Below are 25,088 nucleotides of genomic sequence, written 5' to 3'. Positions count from 1 at the left end.
TAATTATAATTATTTCAAGGAAACCACTGAGTTTTCCCACTGAAGTTCGCTTTGGAATTTCAAATTGGCCTAGTTGGAACTTTGCATGCAACGGCGGGAGCAAATCATGATAACCTCAAAATACTTTATATGAAATTCGATGTCATTTTTTTTAGAAGATACCAATTTTTCATCAGTACCGCAATATTGCCCGTGATCACAGAAGCTCATTGCTGCAGCAAAGCAAGTTTATCAAAGATTTCAATTTGATATGGCAAAACTCAAAAGCATTAAAACGATTGAAAGGATTCAGTTACTTTTTATCTTGGTCATTCTTGATATTTGCATTATTTTTGCCTGCTTTCTTCGATTCTTGAAGTACCTTTTTCAACTCCTCGTGCCCTTGTGTCTTCTTCCTCTTGACTTTCACTCTGTTTTTCTTTCTGACGTCAGCGCCAGCCGGCGATTCTGGAGCGTCAATTTTAACAACCTGTTTTGGCGCTACTTTTGGACTAACAGTTGACAATCGCAAGTCGGGCTTCTCAGCAGTTGCTCGTGATCGATCAACATCTTCGACTGGTTGAATTTCGGCTTTTTGAACCGGATCCGCAACGGACTCCATGGGAACAACAATTTTTACTGATTCGGAGGAACTTTTTGTTGAAACTCGTCGTTTTGTGAATCGTCGCGGTTCTTGCTGAAATTTCGTGTCGTTTTCATAATGGGTAAAAGAAGGGTTCTCCTCAAAATTTTGCAAGGGTTCTGCAAAGCGAGCGTTTTGCTGCATTCGGCTAATTGGTACATTCTCGGTTTTTCGGCCAAATGAGCGTCCAAGTGTCGACCTTCTGTTGTATTGAACTCCTAAACTCTGTATAGCGTAAACGTATACAATAGAGTTCAATAAGCATAACTCGATTAAAGCCATGACAAATGCCATTATTATCATAATTCCAGTCCAAGTGAAGGCTGACGTCATAGCAACGTAAACATTGTAGGCGACCAGAATTGTGAAAACTTTCAAATTTATCACTATGACTCCAGATTTAAGGCAAAATTGTGGTCTGGTTTTTATGCGTTTGGCAACGCTTAAGCATAAGATAACGAGAGCAGAAAATGATAATACGTGAGTGAAAATTAGAAATATGAGACTTGTGTATCGGTATGTATTGAGTGTGCTCTCGCTGACATAAACCGCACCAGCTGAAACAGATCAATTTTAGATTCAGCCAGATCATCAGATCGTCGAATATTGGCTGACAGCAGGAAAAGACTATTCAGATTTTTCGGCAAATAAAAATTATACTACCGGCTAAGTTTCCCATTTTTTTCAGCCAACTTTCCCAGAACCAAAAAAATCTAGTGTTTATATCATTCATATACCAGATTTTATATCAAAAATAGCAGACCAAAGTTCCTATATGGAAAAAAAATTCATGCCAAACCAAAGCCCAAATATTATAAAAAGATGCTTAAGGAAACAAAAAACATAGCAGTACAAGTCCTGACGTACAATTCAAAGAATTTTCATTGACTAAACAGAAAAACTAGACCTAGAATGGACTAGCAGCGAATTGAGAAAACCATTTTAAAAAAATCAGACCAAAAAATAAGAAAAAAACAGAAAATCATGTCAAAATGCCGCATGTGAACAAAAAAACACTAGCGAGAAATGAAAATTTAATTCAAACAAAAAACTAGTCCTAGAATGAGCTGTGAATGAATTGGGAAAACCATTTAGAAAAAATCCGATCCAAAAAATTGAAAAAACAGTAAAAATCAGAGTGAAATTGCCGCATGTGAACAAAAAACCACTACCGAGAAACCGAATTTTTGTTCAAACACCGTTTTCTCACTCTACTTTAAAATTAGAGCGAAAAAAATCAGGCCACAAAACCATGCGCTTTTTCGCTCCATTTCCTGTTTCGGCGTGACCAAAATCACTACTCCAATTTGACTTCAAAAATCATGAAAATGTGTGAACAGATCCTAAAAAAAATATAGCCGGAAGAATTCCGGAAACGACTCGAAGGAGAAAATTGCCCATACTTATGACTTAACAACTAGAACAACTATTGTGAACCCAAAATCTCCACAAGTGTCATAAAAAAATTGAGGAAGAATAGAAACGGCATCAATAAACAAATTGAACCAAAAAAAACTATAAAACTTAATGCGTTTTTTTAATAAAAATTTTTTAAAAGAAAATTGGTTTAAAACTTCTCAATTTTTCTGTCATTTTTCCTAAGAAAAAATGATTTATAGCAGCAAAATCTTAATCAATTGTTATCTGAAAATTCCTTTAGTAACAAGCTTCTATTCAAATCCCACTTAAAGCAGTAAAACAAAAAAAAAACAGGAAAAAAATCATTAAATCTCGTCTAAAAATCAGCAAAACTGATCAAAAACATCCAAATTAGCATTAAAAATCAAATAAACTACTTGAAACCTTCAATGCATATCAAAACAAGCCTGAAACTAATACAATATTATAATCAAACCTCATAATCATCAAAAGTTGCAAAAAACTTCTTTTAAAAGCCGCACGTGAACAAAAAAAATTTTGATCGCTTGGAGAAGATTTTTTCACACATCAATTTCTCGCTCTCTCAAAAACAGCGGTATGAATAAAAACAACTCTCTTTTCGCTCTGCTCTTCATTTTCGTTCAGCGCATAAATCACTCCAAACTTTTTCATTTTCCGTTTGAAAAATCACTCCAATGAAATTGATTAAAAAAAGGACTTCTCAAATACTCCTCTTCGAGTCGTAAAAAAGACAGCGCCCCAATACAATTCAAATTCTTTGAATTGTAAAAAACCATTTCGTAGTCAATAGCTTCCTTCAAGACAGACATTATTTTCCGCGGGAACAGACTAAGTCATGATTTTGTAACATAACCGACTAACTTTGCCCTGAAACGACGGGCGAGCGTTTGGCTTCATCATTAACTAGCTGCGGCTTAAGGAGGCTAGCTTTAACTTAAATGAGGGAAGGGGTGGGTTGTGGTGAGTGCAGCTGTGAGCTGGCGTGCGGTGTTACGGCTAGAATGAGGTGGAGGGCTGGATTTGGAAAGGTGGACGGTGGGGGTTGTTTGAGGGGCAGGGAGGTTAAGTGGGAGGGGTCAAACTCTAAGATCAGCAGTTCACACCATGAATTCTTGTATCTTAAACAATTTCCAAAAATCACATAATTGGAGACTAGTACACCGAAAGGCTTTAAGAGAACTTAATGCTCTACAAGCGTTACCTGTAAATCCCATTTTTGAGGACAAAAAGAAAAAGGCTCGTACAATTATTAGACAAGCGAAATATTGCATAAAAAGATTAATTGCTGCAAACTTCGATAGAGAGCAATTGATAATAAATTGAGACATTATTTAGGTACTCATTCTCTTGATAGCCCTGATATACGTTAACGTTGATCTTCAAATAGTCTTGTTAATCCGCAATTTTATATCCGATGCACTTTCACGCATTTGTGTAGATACTACATTTTCGGTCATTGTAAAATGTACTTGGTAAAAACGAACTATTATCAGATTGTTGCTCCGAAAAAACAATATCGATAAGCTGCTGCGGCTTCGGTAAAAGCTGGCGTGAAATGCAAAAAATCTTGTGTGTTGGTGTGGTTTTTCAAAATATTGAAACAACTCTCAAACAGCAAACGAAACAGAACGGACCTAGAACAAAGCACTTCCATAGCGAACATTTTGAGATAGCTTCATGTATAGACTTTGTAATGCTTCTGGAAATCACATTGAACTTCAATCGTTTATCGAAAACTGCGAGGCAAATCCATATCTTTCCTTGAAACACGCATATAAAACATGCAAATTAAAACCGCTAAGAAAAGCATGGAAGTCAATTTCTAATTAATCATAGCCGGGAGGTTTGGTAGTAATGTGCGCTCGCATATAAAGTTCAGACTTCACTCATCCACATTTTTGGTATAATTGTTTATCAAATGAGGAACAGATAGAAAACCCCAAAAATTCAAGTATTTTTCAAAAAAATAGTGTATCACCTAAAAGATAGCCTCCAAAGCAAACAACTCAGCAGATTAAAAAATGATGCACTAGATTGATGAGATACATTAATATTAAAAAAGCGAGTTAAGACGAACAGCAAAATCAAACAATTACAACAAACATTAATAATTACATCAAAAACTTTGTCCGTTTTAAAAAACAAAACTTTATAACAAAGTCAACAGAGCGTGAGATAAAACTGAAACTAAACAAAAAATAAATTGTACCTCACTACAATTGATATAAAACAAGTCCATAATAAGGCGTGGTAACAATTAGACAAAAACAAGAAAATTACAAATTTCGCTTGTTTTTTTTAAAAACAACTAATTGCCAAGTAATGAAAACCACTAGAAATCGACCAAAATATCCCACAGGTTTACGATTACCAATGCTTCTATTGACGGTCATTAAAACTTGTCCCTAATAATTTTTTGATGCGGTTAAATAAGAGCAACAAGAAGACAACAAACAAAACAATATTCAATTGAAATTTGCCAGAAAAAGCAGTCGAAGCCGTGAAGTCATATTTTGGCCCTCAAAATAAATTTTATTGCGCTGAGAAAACAAATATTGTAGTATGTGACCTTTCATTACTAAGACTAGGTCAGAAGTAGACAAAAAATAAAATGTCACACTTAAGTAATACCTTTTTTCCCGAAACAAAAATATTTCCAAAGTATTGAAGGCCATTATATACAAAATGAAATAATTAAATAGGTTCCCTTATCCGTCTAAAAAAACCCTTGATACCTGCAAAGATCCAGAATATGTCTTACGTCTACAAAAAGAACGTCAAATATGAAAAAAATTAAAAATTAATTTACTTTTTTCTGAGAAACCCGTGTCGAAGCCAGTACAGTCATAACGAACTCCTTAAAAACGTTAGATTTTGTGACACCAATCCCCATAGATACCTTCCTTTGACACCACTAATGTCATATTGGACCTGCAATTAAAGTGATTAGATAACAAATGCATAATAAAAAGAACAAAAATGCGAAGCTAAAACGATTTTTTATTCTGGAAAACAATTGTTTTCAAAGTCAGGAAAACCATCAGTTATCTACTAAGATCAGAATATCGGCCCATCTATTTTTCCTTGAAAAGTCAAGGAAACCTTTCATTATACAAGAAATTTCGTACGACTAAAACGACAAAGTAAAATCCACAGGTAAAGACAAAATTTGAAAAATTCCTTTAAATTCCTCAAGAAAGTAATGTCGAAGCCGTTAAAACCAAAATCTATGTCTTTCAGGACTTTAGTATGTTCAACTGAGCCTGACATTAAACGCCAATAATGTGATATGTGAAACTTCATTAATGTGATAATGTGACAAAACTAGAAAACGTGAAAAATGGGCAATTATCTAAATGCAAAGAATTGTGAAATCTAGTAGTATCAAAGCCAGAAAAATACAACTTAAGACGTAGAACTGCAATAGAGATAAAATTTTAAATCAGTAGAAACAAGAAGCATTTTTTTTGCTGACACTAAATTAAGAAAAAAAACAGAGGCAAAGTTCAATAAGCCATTAGTTATTTAGGAATCAAATATTTTTAAAAGTCAAAACGCCAATAAGCTTTCGAGTAAAAACTAAATTTATTAATTTGGAGGTGCTTAGAAAGCCAATTGAGCCTATCGTTACTGAGCTTTGTTTTGAAATGTTCTGTTCTTTAATTAATGTAAAAATGATCATTTTCAAAAAAAAAGACCGACTGATAACAATCCAAATTCTTTTTGGATTGTAACAGTGCAAGATTGTCCAAAACCAACCCTGCTAATGTTGTTCGTCCATTAGAAACATTTTTTTTTTCGAATGTTATAGATATAGATAATTTGTTAATCAACAAATCAAAAATAAATGCTGTGTTTTTGATAATCAACGATTAAACTTAGCAAATAGGGGAAAAGTTTCAATTACAGAGCAATCTCAACGTAGATTGAAGTTGGTATAGCTCCCTTTTGATTCTCAAAAGATTGTTTTAGTGGTGTTTGGGGTTGTACTTCTTTTAAACTTAATCAAAAAGGACTAAAGATGCTTATTTCGTGCTGTTTTTGATGAAAAAGGCTGAATTTTGAAATAATTAGTCCAAATTTTTTTTACAAAAATTCAAGTCAAAATAATCAACAATGCTTTTTTGTATTCAAATATAAAATCAACAACACTATTCTTAAAAGTTTTTAAAAATCTTAGCATAATTGACGGAATTTTAGACAAAAATTCCGGAAAATGTTAATGAAAACAACGGATTCACACTATATTTCTCAGGCAAAAATTCCAGATATTGTGAATAAAAACAACGGAATTCACACTATTTTTCTCAGAAGTTCAAACCTCGATAACTGCTTGAAAGAAAAAACGAAAATAAAAAAAATCATTTTAAATTTCATATTCTACGTTGGGCGAGCTTTCTAATGATAAATGATACCAGTCTCAACTCTTAACGATTAAAATATCGATTGTCAGAACCAAAAAAACATGGAAGTCAATTTCTAACACATTATATAGGTACTTTTTGAAAGAGATCCTTCTGTCACTCAAATTTTTGGTATTTTATAACTTGCAAGAGCGTGTTTTACTTAGAACTGAAAAAAACTTTCTTTCTTCGGAGCAATCCTTTCAAGTTTTGGTCAAACTAATTAATAGTATCTCCACACAAAATTGACCTGCTTTCCGTGAGGAAGATTTTGCGTCCGGTGTTAGAACAACTGTGATGAAAGGTCTAGATGGATAAAGATCTTACTAACTAAAACAGTTATGGCAATTTTCATGACAACGGTGGAAACAAAAAATAAAACTGGGACAAAACTTTCCATTGTTTCATGTTAGATATTTGATGTGTTAAGTTGGTCAAGCATTTTCTATCATGAGTTCCGAGGGGGCTCAATGTCAACCAAAACTACGTTTGGACCCTTAATACTAGAAGGAACGGATTCTTATCTCCACTTCACCCCTCTCACCTCTCCCTCTCCCCTCAGCCCTTCTCCTATCCCGCTTTTACCGTGAAAGATCTTTGGTGGAAACATTAAACCGTTAATTTTTTGCATTGCAAGAGTTGCCGTTTGACAGTGTGCAAAAATTGTTCATGTTTCAATTTCAATTCGAGATAACGAGTAACACAAAAACAGAACAACATGTCGTATATAATGTTCCTTTGAAAGAAAAATTGATTCTCTATATCGAAAGAGTTTCATAATGGCTTGAATAAGAAGATAATCTTGTTAGCTGTAAAATTATTGCAAAAATCAAGAACGTCGTTAGTTCACAGAAAAACTTTTTTATAACAGTTTTGTTCAAGAAGGGTCTTCAAAAGCGGTTGCGGAAAAATTCAAAAATCTTGTGAGTGGTGATGTGGTTTTTCAAAATATTGAAATAACTCCTAAACAGCAAACGGAACAGAAAAGACCCAGAAAAAAGCACTACCATAGAGAAGTTTTTGCGATAGCTTCTGGAATGTAATGCAACTGGAAATCACACAGAACGTCAACCGTTTGTCGAAAATTGCAAGGCAAATCCATATCTTTTCTTACAACAAGCATCCAAAACATGCAACTTAAAACCGCTAAGAAAAGCATGGAAGTCAATTTTTAATTAATCATAACAAAAACGTTCGGTTATGTTTGATCGCACATAAAGTTCCGACCCCACTCATCCACATTTTTGGTATAATTGTTTAACAAATGAGGAACAGATAGAAAAACCCAAAAATTCAATTTTTTTTTTCAAAAAAAATAGTGTATCAACGAAAAAATAGCCTCCAAAGAAAATAACTCATCGGATTAAAAAATGATGCAAGAGATTGATGAGATACATCAATATTAATAAAGCGAGTTAAGACGCCAAAATCACTCCAAATTTTTTCACGCGTTTCATTTCCTGTTTGAAAAATCCCTCGAAGAAAATTGATTAAAAAAGGACTTCTCCAATACAAAAAAAATCATTAACTAGCTGCGGCTTAGGGAGGCTAGCTTTAACTTAAATGAGGGAAGGGGTGGGTTGTGGTAAGCGCTGCTGTGAGCTGGCGTGGGGTGTTGCGGCTAGAATGAGGTGGAGGACTGGATTTGGAAAGGTGGACGGTGGGGGTTGTTTGAGGGGCAGGGGGTTAGTGGGAGGGTTCAAACTCTAAGATCAGCAGTTCACACCATGAATTCTTGTATCTTAAACATTTTCCAAAAATCACATAATTAGATACTAGTACACCGAAACGCTTTAAGAGAACTTAATGCTCTACAAGCGTTACCTGTAAATCCCATTTTTGAGGAAAAAAAGACAAAGGCTCGGACAATTATTAGTCAAGCGAATTTTTGCATAAAAAGAATAATTGCTGCAAACTTCGATAGAGAGCAATTGATAATAAATTGAGACATTATTTAGGTACCGATTTTCTTGATAGCCCTGATATACGTTAACGCTGATCTGCAAATAGTCTTGTTAATCCGCAATTTTATATCAGATGCACTTTCACGCAATTGTGTAGATACTAGATTTTTGGGCACTGTAAAATGTTCTTGGTAAAAACGAACTATTATCAGAATATTGTTCCGAAAAAACAATATCGATAAGCTGCTGCGGCTTCGGCAAGTGCTGGCGTGAAATGCAAAAAATCTTGTGTGTTGGTGTGGTTTTTCAAAATATTGAAACAACTCTCAAACAGCAAACGAAACAGAACGGACCTAGAACAAAGCACTTCCATAGCGAACTTTTTGCGATAGCTTCATGTATAGATTTTGTAATGCTTCTGGAAATCACATTGAACTTCAATCGTTTATCGAAAACTGCGAGGCAAATCAATATCTTTCCTTGAAACACGCATATAAAACATGCACATTAAAACCGCTAAGAAAAGCATGGAAGTCATTTTCTAACTAATCATAACAGGGAGGTTTGGTAGTAATGTGTGCTCGCATACAGACTTCACTCATCCACATTTTTGGTATAATTGTTTATCAAATGAGGAACAGATAGGAAACTCCAAACATTCAAGTATTTTTCAAAAAAATAGTATATCAACGAAAAGCCTCCAAAGCAAATATCTCAACGGATTAAAAAATGATGCACTAGATTTATGAGATACATTAATACTAAAAAAGCGAGTTAAGACGAACAGCAAAATCAAACAACAACAACAAACATTAAAAATTACATCAAAAACTTTGTCCGTTTTAAAAAACAAAACTTTATAACAAAGTCAACAGAGCGTGAGATAAAACTGAAACTAAACAAAAAATAAATTGTACCTCACTACAATTGATATGAGACAAGTCTATAATAGGGCGTGGTAACATTTAGACAAAAACCAGTAAATTACAAATTTCGCTTATTTTTTTTTAAAAACAACTAATTGCCAAGTAATGAAAACCATTAGAAATCGACCAAAATATCCCATAGGTTTACAATTACCAATGCTTCTATTGACGGGCATTAAGACTTGTCCCTAATAATTTTTTGATGCGGTTAAAAAAGAGCAACAAGAAGACAACAAACAAAACAATATTCATTTGAAATTTGCCAGAAAAAGCTGTCGAAGCTGTTAAGTTATATTTTGGCCCTCAAAATAAAATTGATTGCGCTTCGAAAACAAAAATTGTAGTATGTGACCTTTCATTGCTAAGACTAGGTCAAAAGTAGACAAAAAATAAAATGTCACACTTAAGTAATACCTTTTTTCCCGAAACAAAAATTTTTCCAAAGTATTGAAGGCCATTATATACAAAATGAAATAATTAAATAGGTTCCTTTATCCGTCCAAAAAAGCCCTTGATACCTGCAAAGATCCAGAATATGTCTTACGTCTACAAAAAGAACGTCAAATATGAAAAAAAATCAAATTTAATTTACTATTTTTCTGAAAAACCCGTGTCGAAGCCAGTAAAGTCATAACGAATTCTTTAGAAACGTTAGATTTTGTGACACCAATTCCCTTAGATACTTTCCTTTGACACCACTAATGTCATATTTGACCTGCGATTAAAGTGATTAGATAACAAATTCATAATAAAAAGAACAAAATTGCGAAGTTAAAACGATTTTTTTTATTCTGGAAAACAATTGTTTTCGAAGTCAGGAAAACCATCAGCTATCTACTAAGATCAGAATATCGGCCCATCTATTTTTTCTTGAAAAGTCAAGGAAACCATTCATTATACAAATAATTTCGTACGACTAAAACGACAAAGTAAAATCTACAGGTAAATACAAAATTTGAAAAGTTCAATTAATTTCCTCAAGAAAGTAATGTCGAAGCCGTTAAAACCAAAATCTATGTCTTTCAGGATTTTAGTATGTTCAACTGAGCCTGATATTAAACGCCAATACTGTGATATGTGGAACTTCAATAATGTGATAATGTGACAAAACTAGAAAACGTGAAAAATGGGCAATTATCTAATTGTAAAAAATTGTGAAATCTAGTAGTATCAAAGCCAGAAAACTACAACTTAAGACGTAGAACTGCAATAGAGATAAAAATTTAAATCAGTAGAAACAAGAAGCATTTTTCTTTGCTGACACTAAATTAAGAAAAAAAACAGAGGCAAAGTTCAATAAGCCATTAGTTATTTAGGAATCAAATATTTTTAAAAGTCAAAACGCCAATAAGCTTTCAAGTAAAAAACTAAATATATTCATTTGGAGCTGCTTAGGAAGCCAATTGAGCCTATCATTACTGAGCTTTGTTTTGAAATGTTCTGTTCTTTAATTAATGTAAAAAAATTATTTTCAAAAAAAAGACCGACTGATTACAATCCAAACTCTTTTTGGATTGTAACAGTCCAAGATTGTCCAAAACCAACCCTGCTATTGTTGTTCATCCATTAGAAACACTTTATATTTCGAATATTATAGATATAGATAATTTGTTAATTAACAAATCAAAAATAAATGCTGTGTTTTTGATAATCAACTATTAAACTTAGCAAATAGGGGAAATGTTTCAATTACAGAGCACTCTCAACGTATATTGAAGTTGGTATAGCTCCCATTTGATTCTAAAAAGATTTTATTAGTGGTGTTTGGGGTTGTACTTCCTTCAAACTTAATCAAAAAGGACTAAAGGTGCTTATTTCGTGCTGTTTTTGATAAAAAAGGCTGAACTTTGAAATATTTAGCACAAAATTTTTACAAAAATTTAAATCAAAATAATCAACAATGCTTTTTTCTTTTCAAAAATAAATTCAACAATACTATTCTTAAAAGTTTTTTAAAATCTTAGCAAAATTGACGAAATTTTAGGCAAAAATTCAGGAAAATGTTAATAAAAACAACGGAATTCACACTATATTTCTCAGGCAAAAATTCCGGAAATTGTGAATAAAAACAACGGAATTCACACTATTTTTCTCAGAAGTTCAAACCTCGATAACTCCTTGAAAAAAAAACGAAAATAAAAAAAATCATTTTAAATTTCATATTCTACGTTGGGCGAGCTTTCTAATGATAAATGATACCAGTCTCAACTCTTTTCGATTAAAATATCGATTGTCAGAACAAAAAAAAACATTGAAATCAATTTCTAACTAATTATATAGGTACTTTTTGAAAGAGATCCTTCTGTCACTCAAATTTTTGGTATTTTTTAACTTGCAAGAGCGTGTTTTACTTAGAACTGAAAAAACTTTCTTTCTTCGGAGCAATCCTTTCAAGTTTTGGTCAAACTAATTAGTAGTATCTCCTTACAAAAGTGACCTGCTTTCCGCGAGGAAGATTTTGCGTCGTGGTGTTGAATCAACTGTGACGAAAGCTCTAGATGGATAAAGATATTAATAAATAAAACAGTTCATGGTATTTTTCATTACAACGGGAGAAACAAAACTAAAAATGGGATAAAACTTTCCATTGTTCCATAGTGGATATTTGATATGTTAAGTTGGTCAAGCATTTTTTAATCAGGAGTTCCGACAAGGGCTTAATGTGAAACAAACTTAAGTTTGGACCTTTATTAATAGAGGGAACGGAATTTTACCTCCGCCTCACCCCTCTCACATCCCCCCTCTCCCCACAGCCCTTCTCCTATCCCGCTTTTACCGTGAAAGATCTTTAGTGGAAACATTGAACCGTTAAATTTTTTCATTGCAAGAGCTGATGTTCAAGCCGTTGCTCAGCAATGGCTATTAGGACAGTGTGCAAAAATTTATTGCTGTTTCAATTTCAATTCGAGATAACGAGTACCACAAAAACAGAACAGCATGTCGTATATAATGTTTCTTTGAAAGAAAAATTGATTCTCTAAATCGAAAAAGTTTCATAATGGTTTGAATAAGAAGATAATCTTGTTAGCTGTAAAATTTTTGCAAAAATCAAGAACGTCGTTAGTTCACAGTAAAACTTTTTTATAACAGTTTTGTTCAAGAAGGGTCTTCAAAAGCGGTTGCGGAAAAATTTCAAAAATCTTGTGAGTGTTGATGTGGTTTTTCAAAATATTGAAATAATTCTCAAACAGCAAACGAAACAGAAAAGACCAAGAAAAAAGCACTACCATAGTGAAGTTTTTGCGATAGCTTCTGGAATGTAATGCAACTGGAAATCACATAGAACGTCAACCGTTTATCGAAAATTGCAAGGCAAATCCATATCTTTTCTTACAACAAGCATCCAAAACATGCAAATTAAAACCACTAAGAAAGGCATGGAAGTCAATTTTTAATTAATCATAACAAAAAAGTTCGGTTATGTGCGATGGCTCATAAAGTTCCGACCCCACTCATCCACATTTTTGGTATAATTGTTTACCAAATGATGAACAGATAGAAAAACCCAAAAATTCAGGTTTTTTTTCAAAAAAAATAGTGTTTCAACGAAAAAATAGCCTCCAAAGAAAAAACTCATCGGATTAAAAAATGATGCACTAGATTGATGAGATACATTAATATTAATAAAGCGAGTTAAGACGCCAAAATCACTCCAAATTTTTTCACGCGTTTCATTTCCCGTTTGAAAAATCCCTCCCAGAAAATTGATTAAAAAAGGACTTCTCCAATACAAAAAAAAACCATTTCGTAGCCAATAGCTTCCTTCAAAACAGACATTAAGTTCCGCGGGAACAGTCTAAGTCATGATTTTGTAACATAACCGACTAACTTTGCCCTGAAACGACGGGCGAGCGTTTGGCTTCATCATTAACTAGCTGCGGCTTAAGGAGGCTAGCTTTAACTTAAATGAGGGAAGGGGTTGGGTTGTGGTGAGAGGAGCTGTGAGCTGGCATGGTGTGTTACGGCTAGAATGAGGTGGAGGGCTGGATTTGCAAAGGTGGACGGTGGGGGTTGTTTGAGGGCCAGGGGGTTAAGTGGGAGGGGTCAAACTCTAAGATCAGCCGTTCACACCATGAACTCTTGTATCTTCAACAGTTTCCGAAATTCACATAATTAGAGACTAGTACACCGAAAGGCTTTAAGAGAACTTAATGCTCTACAAGCGTTACCTGTAAATCCCATTTTTGATGACAAAAAGACAAAGGCTCGGACAATTATCAGTCAAGCGAAATTTTGCATAAAAAGAATAATTGCTGCAAACTTCGATAGAGAGCAACTGATAATAAATTGAGACATTATTTAGGTACGAATTTCTTGATAGCCCTGATATACGTTAACGCTGATCTGCAAATAGTCTTGTTAATCCGCAATTTTATATCCCATGCACTTTCACGCAATTGTGTAGATACTAGATTTTTGGGCATTGTAAAATGTTCTTGGTAAAGACGAACTATTATCAGATTATTGTTCCGAAAAAACAATATCGGTAAGCTGTTTGGGATTCGGCAAGTGCTGGCGTGAAATGCAAAAAATCTTGTGTTGGTGTGGTTTTTCAAAATATTGAAACAACTCTCAAACAGCCAACGAGACAGAACGGACCTAGAACAAAGCACTTCCATAGCGAACTTTTTGCGATAGCTTCATGTATAGACTTTGTAATGCATCTGGAAATTATATTGAACTTCAACCGTTTATTGAAAACTGCGAGGCAAATCCATATCCTTTCTTGAAACTAGCATATAAAACATGCAAAATAAAACCGCTAAGAAAAGCATAGAAGTCAATTTCTAACTAATCATAACAGGGAGGTTTGGTATTAATGTGCGCTCGCATATAAAGTTCAGACTTCACTCATCCACATTTTTGGTATAATTGTTTATCAAATGAGGAACAGATAGAAAACTCCAAAAATTTTTTCAAAAAAATAGTATAGCAACGAAAAGATAACCTCCAAAATAAATATCCAATTGGATTAAAAATTGATGTACTAGATTGATGAGATACATTAATATTAATAAAGCGAGTCCAGACGAACAGTAAAATCAAAAACAACAACAAACATTAATAATTACCCAAAAACTTTGACCGTTTTAACAAACAAAACTTTATAACAAAGTAAAAAGAGCGTCAGATAAAACTTAAACTAAACAAAATAATTTGTTCTTCACTAGAAAGGCTGGGACAAAAACAGGAAAGTTAAAAAAAGTCCCCGTATATTTTTAAAACAATTAATGACAAAGTAATGAAAAACATTAGAAATCGACAAAAATATCTCAAATTTTTAGGATTATCAAAGCTTCTATAGGCGGGAATTAGGAACTGTCCTTACGCTGTCGAAGCCGTAAAGTCATATTTTGGCCCTAAAAATATTTTCGATTGCGTCTTCTTCAAATACAAATAATTTAGTATTTGACTTTTGATTATTGAGACTAGGTAAAAAGTGCACAAAAAAAGAAAAAGTCAAACTTAGGTAATAATTTTTTTTCCGAAACAAAATTATTTCCAAAGTCTTGAAAGCCATCAATCAAAAAATAAAACAATTAAAAAGGTTCGTTTATCCGACCAAAAGAAGCCCCTGAGACCTACAATGATCCAGAATATGTCTCACGCCTACAAAAAGAACGTCAAATATGACAAAAATCAAAAATTAATTTAATTTTTTTTTTGAAAAATCAGTGTCGAAGCCAGTAAAGTCATAACGAATTCTTTAAAATCATTAGATTTTCTGACACCAAACCCTGTAGACAACTTCCTTTGACACCAATAATCTCATATTTGAACTGTAATTAACGATATTAGGTAACAAATAAATAATAATAAGAACAAAATTGCGAAACTAAAAAGATTTTTTTTAATCTGGAAAACAATTGTTTTCAAAGTCAGGAAAACCATCAGCTATCTACTAAGATCAGAACATCGGCTCATCTATTTTTCCTTGAAAAGTCAAGGAAACCATTCATTATACAAGGAATTTCGTACGACCAAAACGACAAAGTAAAATCCACAGGTAAAGACAAAATTTGAAAAGTTCATTTAAATTCCTCAAGAAAGTAGTGTCGAAGCCGTTAAAACCAAAATCTATGTCTTTCAGGATTTTAGTATGTTCAACTGAGCCTGACATTAAACGCCAATAATGTGATATGTGGAACTTCAATAATGTGATAATGTGACAAAACTAGAAAACGTGAGAAACGGGCAATTATCTAATTGCAAAAAATTGTGAAATCTAGTAGTATCAAAGCCAGAAAACTACAACTTAAGACGTAGAACTGCAATAGAGATGAAAATTTAAATCAGTAGAAACAAGAAGCATTTTTCTTTGCTGACACTAAATTAAGAAAAAAACAGTGGCAAAGTTCAATAAGTCATTAGTTATTTAGGAATCAAATATTTTTAAAAGTCAAAACGCCAATAAGCTTTCAAGTAAAAAACTAAATATATTAATTTGGAGCTGCTAAGGAAGCCAATTGAGCCTATCAGTACTGAGCTTTGTTTTGAAATGTTCTGTTCTTTAATTAATGTAAAAAAGATCATTTTCAATAAAAAAGAGCGACTGGTTACAATCCGAATTCTTTTTGGATTGCAACAGTCCAAGATTGGTCCAAAACCAACCCTGCTAATGTTGTTCGTCCACTAGGAACACTTTATTTTTCGAATGTTATAGATATAGATAATTTGTTATTTAACAAATCAAAAATAAATGCTGTGTTTTTGATAATCAACGATTAAAATTAGCAAATAGGGGCAAAGTTTCAACCACAGAGCACTCTCAACGTAGATTGAAGTAGGTATAGCTCCCTTTTGAGTCTAAAAAGATTGTATTAGTGGTGTTTGGGGGTGTACTTCCTTCAAATTTAATCAAAGTGGACTAAAGAACCTTATTTGGTGCTGTTTCTGATGAACTTGAAATATTTAGCCAGAAATTTTTGACAAACAATTTAAATTAAAAAGTCGACCAGATTTTTTGTCCTTAAAAGTAAAATTAACAACAAAATTCTTCACAGTTTCAAATATTAGCAAAATTGACAAAATTTTAGGCAAAATTTCCGGAAAATGTGAATAAAAACAACGAAATTCACTCTACTTTTCTCAGAAGTTTAAACCTCGATAACTCCCTGTAAAAAAACTAAAACAAAAAATTGTCTTAATTCCATAATCTATGCCGGACGAGCTTTCTAATGATACCAGTTTCAACTCTCTACGATGAATATATCGATCGGCGAAAATTGTCTGAACAAAAAAAAACTCATTTGAGTATATAGTTCCTCCCCCCCTCAAGAGGGGTCGGAACAAAAAACATGGAAGTCAATTTCAAACTAATTATATAGGTACTCTTTGAAATAGATTTTTCTGTCACTCAAATTGTTAGTATTTTCTAACTTGCAGGAGCGTGTTTTTCTTAGAACTTAAAAAATTTTCACTCTCCGGAGCAATCCTTTCAAGTTTTGGTCAAACTAATTAGTAGCACCTCCTCACAAAAGTGACCTGAGTTCCGCGAGGAAGATTTTACGTCCCGGAGTTAGATCAACTGTGATGAAAACTTTAGATGGATAAAGATATTGATGAATAAAACAGTTAATGGCATATTTCACTACAACGGGGGAATCAAAACTAAAAATGGGACAAAACATTCCATTGTTCCATGTTGGATAGTTCATATGTTAAGTTGGTCAAGCTTTATTTTATCAGGAGTTCTGTTTGGGCTTAATGTGAAACAAAATTGCGTTTGGACATTTATTACTAGAGGGAACGGACTTCTACTTCCGCCTCACGCTTTTCACCTCCCCTCTCCTATCCCGCTTTTACATTGAAGTTCTTTAGTGGAAACATTAAACCGTTAAATTTTTTCTTTTGCAGAGTTGATGTTCAAGCCGTTGCTCAGCAATGGCTATTAGGACAGTGTGGAAAAATTTATTGATGTTTCAATTTCAATTCGAGACTACGAGTACCACAAAAACAGAACAACAGGTCGTATATAATTTTCATTTTTTTGAAAAATTGATTCTCTATATCGGAAAAGTTTCATTTTAATAGTTTGGATAAGAAGATAATCTTGTTAGCTGTAACACTATTGCAACTAACGTTGTTAGTTCATAGTAAAACTTTTTTTATAACCATTTCGTTCAAGAAGGGTCTTCAAAAGCGGTTGCGGAAAATAACCCCCACGGAAAAAAACCACTTCACTTTAGATAGGAAATAAACCGAGGCATCAACTTTTTTTATTAACATTCGACTAGGCCATCAACTTTTTTTAACGAAAAATTAGGCATCAAACTGTTCGTTTCCGGACCTTGTCAGATTCTAGAGCATTGTAGCAGTGCTACATACAAAACAAAACAATTCAATCATTTTGAGTGCTATCTGATGCAATCCTACTGTGATATTGCTGTAGTCTATTTCGATATAGTGAATCAACCAATCATACTATGCCAGCTGGCAAAAAGTTTAAACCACCACTATAAAAATCAGTGAATTTGTAGTAGAAGCACTTTTTCCAACTCTGCGAGGATTCAATCCACTAGCTGGCGATTCAAATCCACCAGCAGAGGAATAGCCGCCAACAGCAACAAGCTCAGCTGAGCGCAGCGGCTAAATGCTTAGCGATATAGCTCGAGCAGTTAGAGCTATTGCTTAGCTTATTTCCTCATATTAGTAGTACATACAATTATGCGCTATATTAGATAGTGATGACTGTCACTGAGTACGTATTTTCATTTCAACATCTCATTATCCACGCATATTTCTTACTCTAAAAGCACCAGAATTTTAAAATTTCAAACTGCATGTTTCAATTGAGATTACGCCACTAGGCGGAAAATCCTTACGTTCATCTTGCGTTCAAAAGTTCGAATTTCTTTATTTCCGTGTGTTCACTAGATTTTTCCGCTTTCATGTCCAGACATATCAATATGCAACAAACTCTTTCTTGTTTGGAAAAATAGACATTTTTGTACTCGAGTGAGCAGAGGTTTTCCACTTAAAAAACTCGCAATTCGCTTGTGATAAATTCATATAAAGTCCCACGTGCTGAGGCATGGTCATGGCCATTAAATTTGTTCAAAACATACGCGTAAAAGCGTGTCACGTTGAAGCCCGGGCCAAGTTTTCGCCCTTAATTCACCCTATTCAGCAGGGATTACCTGCACGAAGTGAAAAAAGTATCACGTACGGCAGAGGGAAGATGGAGGATCAATCCTCACTGCCTCCTTCCACTTTTTTTTAATTACTCTTCTATAATTACACTCTTCCGCCCTTAATTAAGCGGAGAAATAGGGGTGCAATTTTTTTATACACTCTTTAGACTCTTTTCGCCGTTATTTTTGGGGAAAATCCTCGGCCTGGGAGCATGGCCATGGGCATTAAGCTTGTTCAAAACACGTGTAAAAGTGACTACGAATTTTTAGTCGGTTTATTGAACGAAAATGAAAATATCAATGTGCTGTAGGTGTAATGGAATTAGGTATAGCAGCGTTGGGTAAAAGGCAATTGGGTAAACTGTCCTGACAGCTTGAACGCCTGGCTCCAGGTACCAGACCAAAATATGGCTCCTCCAGACCGTCCAAGAGCTCTGGTGCGTTTATTTTAATCTGGGCACATACCGGATTTAGGTCAGCCACCAATATCTGGGTCTGTTGCAAAATGAGCTCCTAATAACTGCCCATATGGTCAATTTTACCCAAAGTACGAAGTATACATACTTGAGCCGCCTCTGATTGGTCCGAAGAAGAAAGTGATGCCTCTCTCCATTGGCATGTAGCACAAGATCTGCAAACATATCGTGGCTTTACCAAAAGATACTATTTCTAAGTTAGCTTTACTTCCATTAACCTTGCAGTAATGTTGGTCATTCTTTTGTTTCATTCTTCATCTTCTGATTTTTTTTCCCAAAATCTTTTAAAGACAATTTTTTTTTCAACCTATAATCAATAGCACTCTACAATGATGTTTTGAACTACTTATATTTCAATGGCAATAATGATGAAAGTACTCAATTTGTACAGGGGCTGTGGTCGACCAATATTTCGGCTATGCTAAGACAATGGATCGACATATCACAATACATTTTGCTAGAAATTACATGTGATTTCGACCACGCAATTAAGGGGGGGGGGATTGCGCGCCACTTAAAATTTTTTTCATCTGTTCGACCTCTAAATCTGGGTATTGATAAACTCCAGCAGTCTCTTGACAAATTTGTAGTCACTCTTAACAGTAAACAACTCTAATTGAGGTCTCGACTCATGAAAAGACTTAATAAGATGAATAAGTCGTAAAGATTACATGGTCGAGGACCGTATTTAAAGTCGAGCCAAATTCCTTTCATATGTTGGACCAAAGTCTTTTCATAAATCAAGCTAAGTCTTTTTTTATAACTCCAACCGATTTTTTCACCACTCGAGACTAATTCTTTTCCTGGAAGCAAATAGGTCGAAGAAAAATCTATACATGCATTTGGAATTGTTTTTTTCATAAAGTTCGTCATGCAGAGACAATAAGAGAAATTATACCTGTCAAGCATCACCAGTGCGACTACTTAGTTTTTTAAGTTTGCGATTCCAAAGAATTTATAACGGAGTGTTGTTTTTAAAAATTTTAATATGGCGGAAGCTTCTGACGCAATGAAAAGATGAAAAAATAAGCAACATTTTGACTCATTTATATGAAAAACATTGTATTTTTAACATTCAAAATTTTTAAAATTTGAGGACTGCATTTATTGTCCAGCCAACTTTGAGTACAGTACTTTTAATTCCAGTCTAAGTCGAAGACATGTAAGAGTCGAGCCATTTTCGTTTCTAAGGTTGGACAGCATAAAACAGTGTCAATATACAAACTAGGTCATTTATTATTCCTGGTAATCATACTAAGTCATTTATGGTTTTGTTGAATCTTAGCAAGCATACTAACAAACTACCTTAGCTATCTTAGAATCACAAATGGATTCTAGTAAACCTAAAAACGTCGCATCGAACTTTAGCGAGTACCTGAAATTTGTCAAAAAATCGCTTTTTTGGGGCTTCAATAACAAATATCAAACTTTTGTCTTCTTAGCCGTCATATAAGGAATAGAAAATTTTATTGCATTATGTATAATGTTGCCATATAGTTCAGGAATTTTCCTTTTTTTTTCAGGAAAGCGGGGGAGTGTTTTGAAATAAATCAAGAAAACCGAATTTTCTCTGTTCCACATGAGATTAACCCTAAGCACATCAACGCGTCTGCACAGTGTAGTTTTCTGCTTCATGTAAAACATAATTGGGTACCGGTATAACGCAATAGCCAAAAAAAAATAAAGAGAATTGTTCACTTGATATTGCAACAGCAATCTCCCATCTTTAAGGAACATCGCTTTTTTGGAGGGCTGTTTAGCGTTAAATTGGTGAAACTAATTTAAACTGAATAAAAATTGAGTTTAAGAACCTTGGATTATATGGTTTTTACTAACCATATAAAGATCTTACAAGAATCTTGCTAAGCATTGCAGAGTTGTAATCTTGCACGGTCAGACAAAATTTCTGTTTGTCTTATATGATACCACATATCTTCTTTGAATGATTACCGTGAATGTTCATCCCAGCTTCAGATCAAATATCTGATCTTTTCCGTTTGTGTCCCCAGCTTATTGGGTGCATATTATTTGCAAACCCCCACCCCTCCCGACGCACGTGCCCCATATTAACATAGCAATTTACTATGTAATGGCAAGTGCTCTGTAACTGGGGGTTTTAGATAACGTACTGAGGGGGGCGTAGGAAGGGGGGGGAGCGCACAAACGAAAAAGATCCCAATTATCTATTGAGGACCCTCTTTTCGGTAACTAATATCGCTCGAAGATTAGGCCCTCTGTTTCTATAACTTGCCTGGAAAACAATTCCAGCTATCTCCATGGGAATGCAAACTATGTAGACTATTTTGAGCAAATTGATAAAATTGTTGTATTCGTAAAAAGAGTAGCCTCCATAAGGAAATGTAGTCAAATACTTGGTTAAAGAGTTTTTCTGCATTTTATTGCTGTTGCTCCTTGTAGTCGACCAGTTGATCAGGATAATGAGAAATTTCTTTGCAGGAGAGCTGCATAAACGCATGCCAAAACACACACTTATTAATTTAATCAACACCTGTTGCGATAATAGTAGTTAAATAAACTGCCAGTGTAATGATTTTTGATGCCCAATCGACACTGGAAAAAACACTTCAGTATTAGACTACGTGTTTATCACACTCTTTTATCGCCACTGTTACTAAGTAAACAGTGGCGATAAAAGAGTGGTAATAAACTCGTAGTCTAATGATGGAAACAGTTTGATAAACTTGTAGTCTAAAAAAACAAACATGATTGCAACAGGTGTTGATTGAAAAAATTACCACACGGTTTTTATAACCCTCCAAGTTATCATAACACCTCGGCTTCGCCTCGGAGTTTGATAACTTCTCGGTGGCGATAACAACCGTGCGGTAATATACATTAGTACATTAGACAACCGCTCTTGGCTTTTTTTTACTAATTGTTTCTTGAGGCATCATTTCGACCCATTTAAAACCGAAATGGCAAAAAGGCATTAGTCTATTATTCATTTAGAGAATCACTATATTTGAAAAATAGTCCGGCACTGAAACTTTGTGGAAGCTCATATTAGTCTACTAATTTGCAACTTAACCTTAGAACCAAATGTGGCAAAGCGTACGCCATAAAAATATATTTTTTACAGCGCATTTGTCCGCGTTTTCTGCACACTTAGTAGCACTCCTAAGTCTATTTTTGCCTGCCCTACTTAGATGCCCTACCTAATTGCGATCTCGCACTAGTAAAATCTCACTTTGCATATGTTAGATCAAAATCTTAGTCACAGTAGGGACTTCTCGCTGTCAACAGGTATTGTCAAGAATCTTAGTAGCTGGTCACGAACCCAAGGGGGTAGATTTTGTTCTGACGTATTTAGAGAACCAATAGTTACGACAGTGTTGATTTTCATTTAAAATTGAAGTTAAGTTTAGTTTTGCAGATTAGTGAAAGAAAAGTTTTCTCCTTCAAAATACACAGGATTTAACTTAAACCAAACGTCTTTGTCTCCAATAGCGAACCAGCGGATTATTTATAGCGGTTTGATTCAAACCTCCTAATTTTTTACCCCTTGACTTTGTAAATACGCTAGAAGAAAAAAAACATAACTCCTATTCCCCTCGTACTAGGTGCCACTCACTTGAGCGCAAACGCCCTCTTGTCGGTCGGTGCATTATGTCCCTCGAACGACTAAGACTTAGGTGCGAGCATATATTTAGAACGAGTGAAACCCTCCATTAACACGCCAGTTGACCACCAACACGGCCAATTAAATGACTGATGACAAATTAAATAGCTCAAAAGAATCAAGATTAAAATATATTCAGGCACTAAAACTAGAAAGAATTCAATCAATATGTTTGTAATTAGGCCTTAGAAATGCACTTGGGGGAAGACACTTAAGCAATAGAAATACGCTTTTACAGCACATTTGTCTAATTTGGTTAAAAAGTGCTATATTTTTGTCTATTCTCAAAATACTTAAAAACTAAAGCCCAGCCTCCTCGTATATTATGCCCAGCACTCGGTCGACTAAGATTTCTGTTTTGACATATATTTCAAAACAGAAATCCAGATTCAAAACTAACAGGGCGGTAAAAGCTGAACAATATATATCCACTCAATGTACCAAATTAACCATGGCTAATTTAGTGAAAACGGACTCAAAAAATAGCACGTACTTAAAAAAAATCTGCAATGGTTTGAAATCTTTGAGGTCAAATATTCTGAAGTTGACGAGCAAACCGTCGTATCTAGATTAGCTTTCATTGTTGACTAAAAGAGATGTTCTTATAAAAACAAGAACGATTCAGCAAATGTCATATAAATTCAAAATACATTAGAACATATATTGGGAGTGCAGTATTAGTTGAACAGACGCCACTTTTATAATTCCAAAGACCATACATGACATGAATCCACCATTCGGCTTTTAAAGCGCACTAAGTCGTTTAAGTGCACTAATCCCTCGGACCGCCTTGATTTTTGTACCAACATATATTTTATTTGCTGTTCACAAAAATACTGTTGAATGATTCAACATTTAAAAAGTGTCCACAAGTACGTTTAAAAACTAAGTTTATGATATCAATATTTCATACAATCGTTGTTGATGATTTTTCTCCGCTTAAATCTCTAGCTGCAATTACATGAATAAAATTAAAAGTCAAGAAAGCGTAATCCTTTATGCACTAAGAATACACACGTTGACAAAAGTAAACGCACAAAATGCAATTGTACGTGGTAGGTTGTCTGTTTTAGAAGCCATGTTGGCTTCTAAAACAGACAGCTTACCTAACTTTCACCTTTTCTTTTCACTTTTGTAGCAATCGACGCATAATCATCAAATGTTTAATATATCAATATTTGGATAAACTGGCAAGCTTATTTACTGATCGAAATTGGCCAGTTTTCATAAACAGCTGTAGTTTGTGTCCCGCGTGCAATCTGTTCCACTTGCTCATGCCTCCATATTTTTCCCAACTGCAAAGTTTTCTATACATTTTTAGAAATAAAACCTTAACTAGGTTGACAAAATTGTGCGCAAGATTTTGCGCAGTTTGTGCAACATTTTGTATTGTGAATTTTATGAGCAAGTTGAACAGATTTCACTTAGAACTCAAAGTACAGCAGCTGATTAAAAACTGACCAACTTTTATCAGGATCTCTTCTGTGAGAAAAGCTTGTCAGTTATCCAAAAACTGATCTATTAAAACTCTGATGATTATGCGACAATTGATAAAAATCGAACGAAACGGGCAAAATTATGATGACAAAATGGCATCTACGACAGGCGGTTTACCCCTTTGAAATGCAATTTGTGCGTTTAATTTTCTCAATAGCAGTACTATATACATGGTAAATCAGTGATCTAGTGAAAAATTTTTGATTCAAAACGTACTATAAACAAACAATCCCTTTTTTAAAAAATCTGTTTCTTTCTCCTAAAGTTTTTTCTACTGAATTGATCGTCAAAGTTACAATTAGAAGCTTTTAAATAGTTAAATATTTTTACTATGGAACAAATGGATCTTTTTGGTAAACATAAATTTCTAAAGAAAATCAGAAGAAAAAATTTTATTTTTTTTAAAGATGTTCTTTGCCTCTTTACAGGCAATTATCTTCAATATCTTTGTTGTCTTATTTATTTTTTAAATTTTTTTCAATAGATCCTATATTTTCGGATCTATTTTTTCCCTCAGTGTCTTTTATGAACCCAAGTTACAAATTATTTGTTGTTATATTGCACGTCAAGATGTAAGACAATAGCACGTGCGTCTGGAGGGTTCAAATGATATGTGCCCACTCCCGGGTTGAAGTTTCTTTGATTTCATACAAGGATCATATATGATTTCATACTGTCCATACTTGATTTCTTAGTACGATCCTTGAATGAAACCAAAGAAATTATATATGATCCTTGTATGATTACCAAGAAATTATATATGATCCTAGTACGATTAACAAGAATCATACATCTATTTTTCGAAAATCTTTAACCATTTAAATTTTTTTGTTTTTATTCGGTGGGGCATCACCTATATGATACCCCGGCATCGCATTGTGATCCGCCAAAAGACCCTAACGTTCAATATCAATTGCAAGTTGGGCACAAAATAAAGGAGTAAGTCCAAACAAATAACAAAATTTTTGACATACTCTGAAGCCAGTTTATACATATAAATGCTCATTTATAAAAAAAATTAATCAAGAAAAAATTGGATATCACGTCAAATTCATTTTCTGAATACGTTTAAACCACAAAGCTAC

The 25,088-nt window shown here is 34.0% G+C and overlaps 2 protein-coding genes across 3 annotated transcripts in view; both read right to left on the bottom strand.

The window, feature by feature from the left end:
• The window catches only part of LOC142340601 (uncharacterized), a 121,715-nt gene that overhangs the window by 25,359 nt on the left and 71,268 nt on the right, over positions 1–25,088 (bottom strand). The gene's annotated exons all lie outside the window — the stretch shown is intronic.
• Positions 240–21,387, bottom strand: LOC142341199 (uncharacterized). 2 transcript variants are annotated; one of them, XM_075392118.1, is made up of 4 exons: positions 21,239–21,379; positions 20,703–20,834; positions 18,955–19,021; positions 240–1,179 (listed from the first exon to the last, which is right to left on the bottom strand). In XM_075392118.1, the coding sequence occupies exons 2-4, from the start codon at positions 20,703–20,705 to the stop codon at positions 293–295; spliced, it is 957 nt and encodes a 318-aa protein (XP_075248233.1). In that variant the 5' UTR covers positions 20,706–20,834; positions 21,239–21,379; the 3' UTR covers positions 240–292. The 2 variants fall into 2 exon arrangements, with proteins under 2 accessions (XP_075248233.1, XP_075248232.1); XM_075392117.1 differs by lacking the exon at positions 20,703–20,834 and having other exon boundaries at positions 21,118–21,387.

The sequence above is a fragment of the Convolutriloba macropyga genome, chromosome 6 (assembly GCF_964194025.1).
Source record: "Convolutriloba macropyga chromosome 6, txConMacr16.3, whole genome shotgun sequence".
Lineage (NCBI taxonomy): Eukaryota > Metazoa > Xenacoelomorpha > Acoela > Convolutidae > Convolutriloba > Convolutriloba macropyga.
This window is presented reverse-complemented; position numbering and strand designations above follow the sequence as displayed.

Excerpts from the sequence above, each read along its gene's own strand:
- LOC142341199 (XM_075392117.1), bottom strand. The coding sequence starts at position 21,342 with ATGCGTTTATGCAGCTCTCCTGCAAAGAAATTTCTCATTATCCTGATC. Across the intron at positions 19,022-21,117 it reads TAGCTGGAATTGTTTTCCAG|ATCTTGTGCTACATGCCAAT; the intron begins GCAAGTTATAGA and ends ATATGTTTGCAG. Across the intron at positions 1,180-18,954 it reads ACCAATCAGAGGCGGCTCAA|CTGGTGCGGTTTATGTCAGC; the intron begins GTATGTATACTT and ends GATCTGTTTCAG.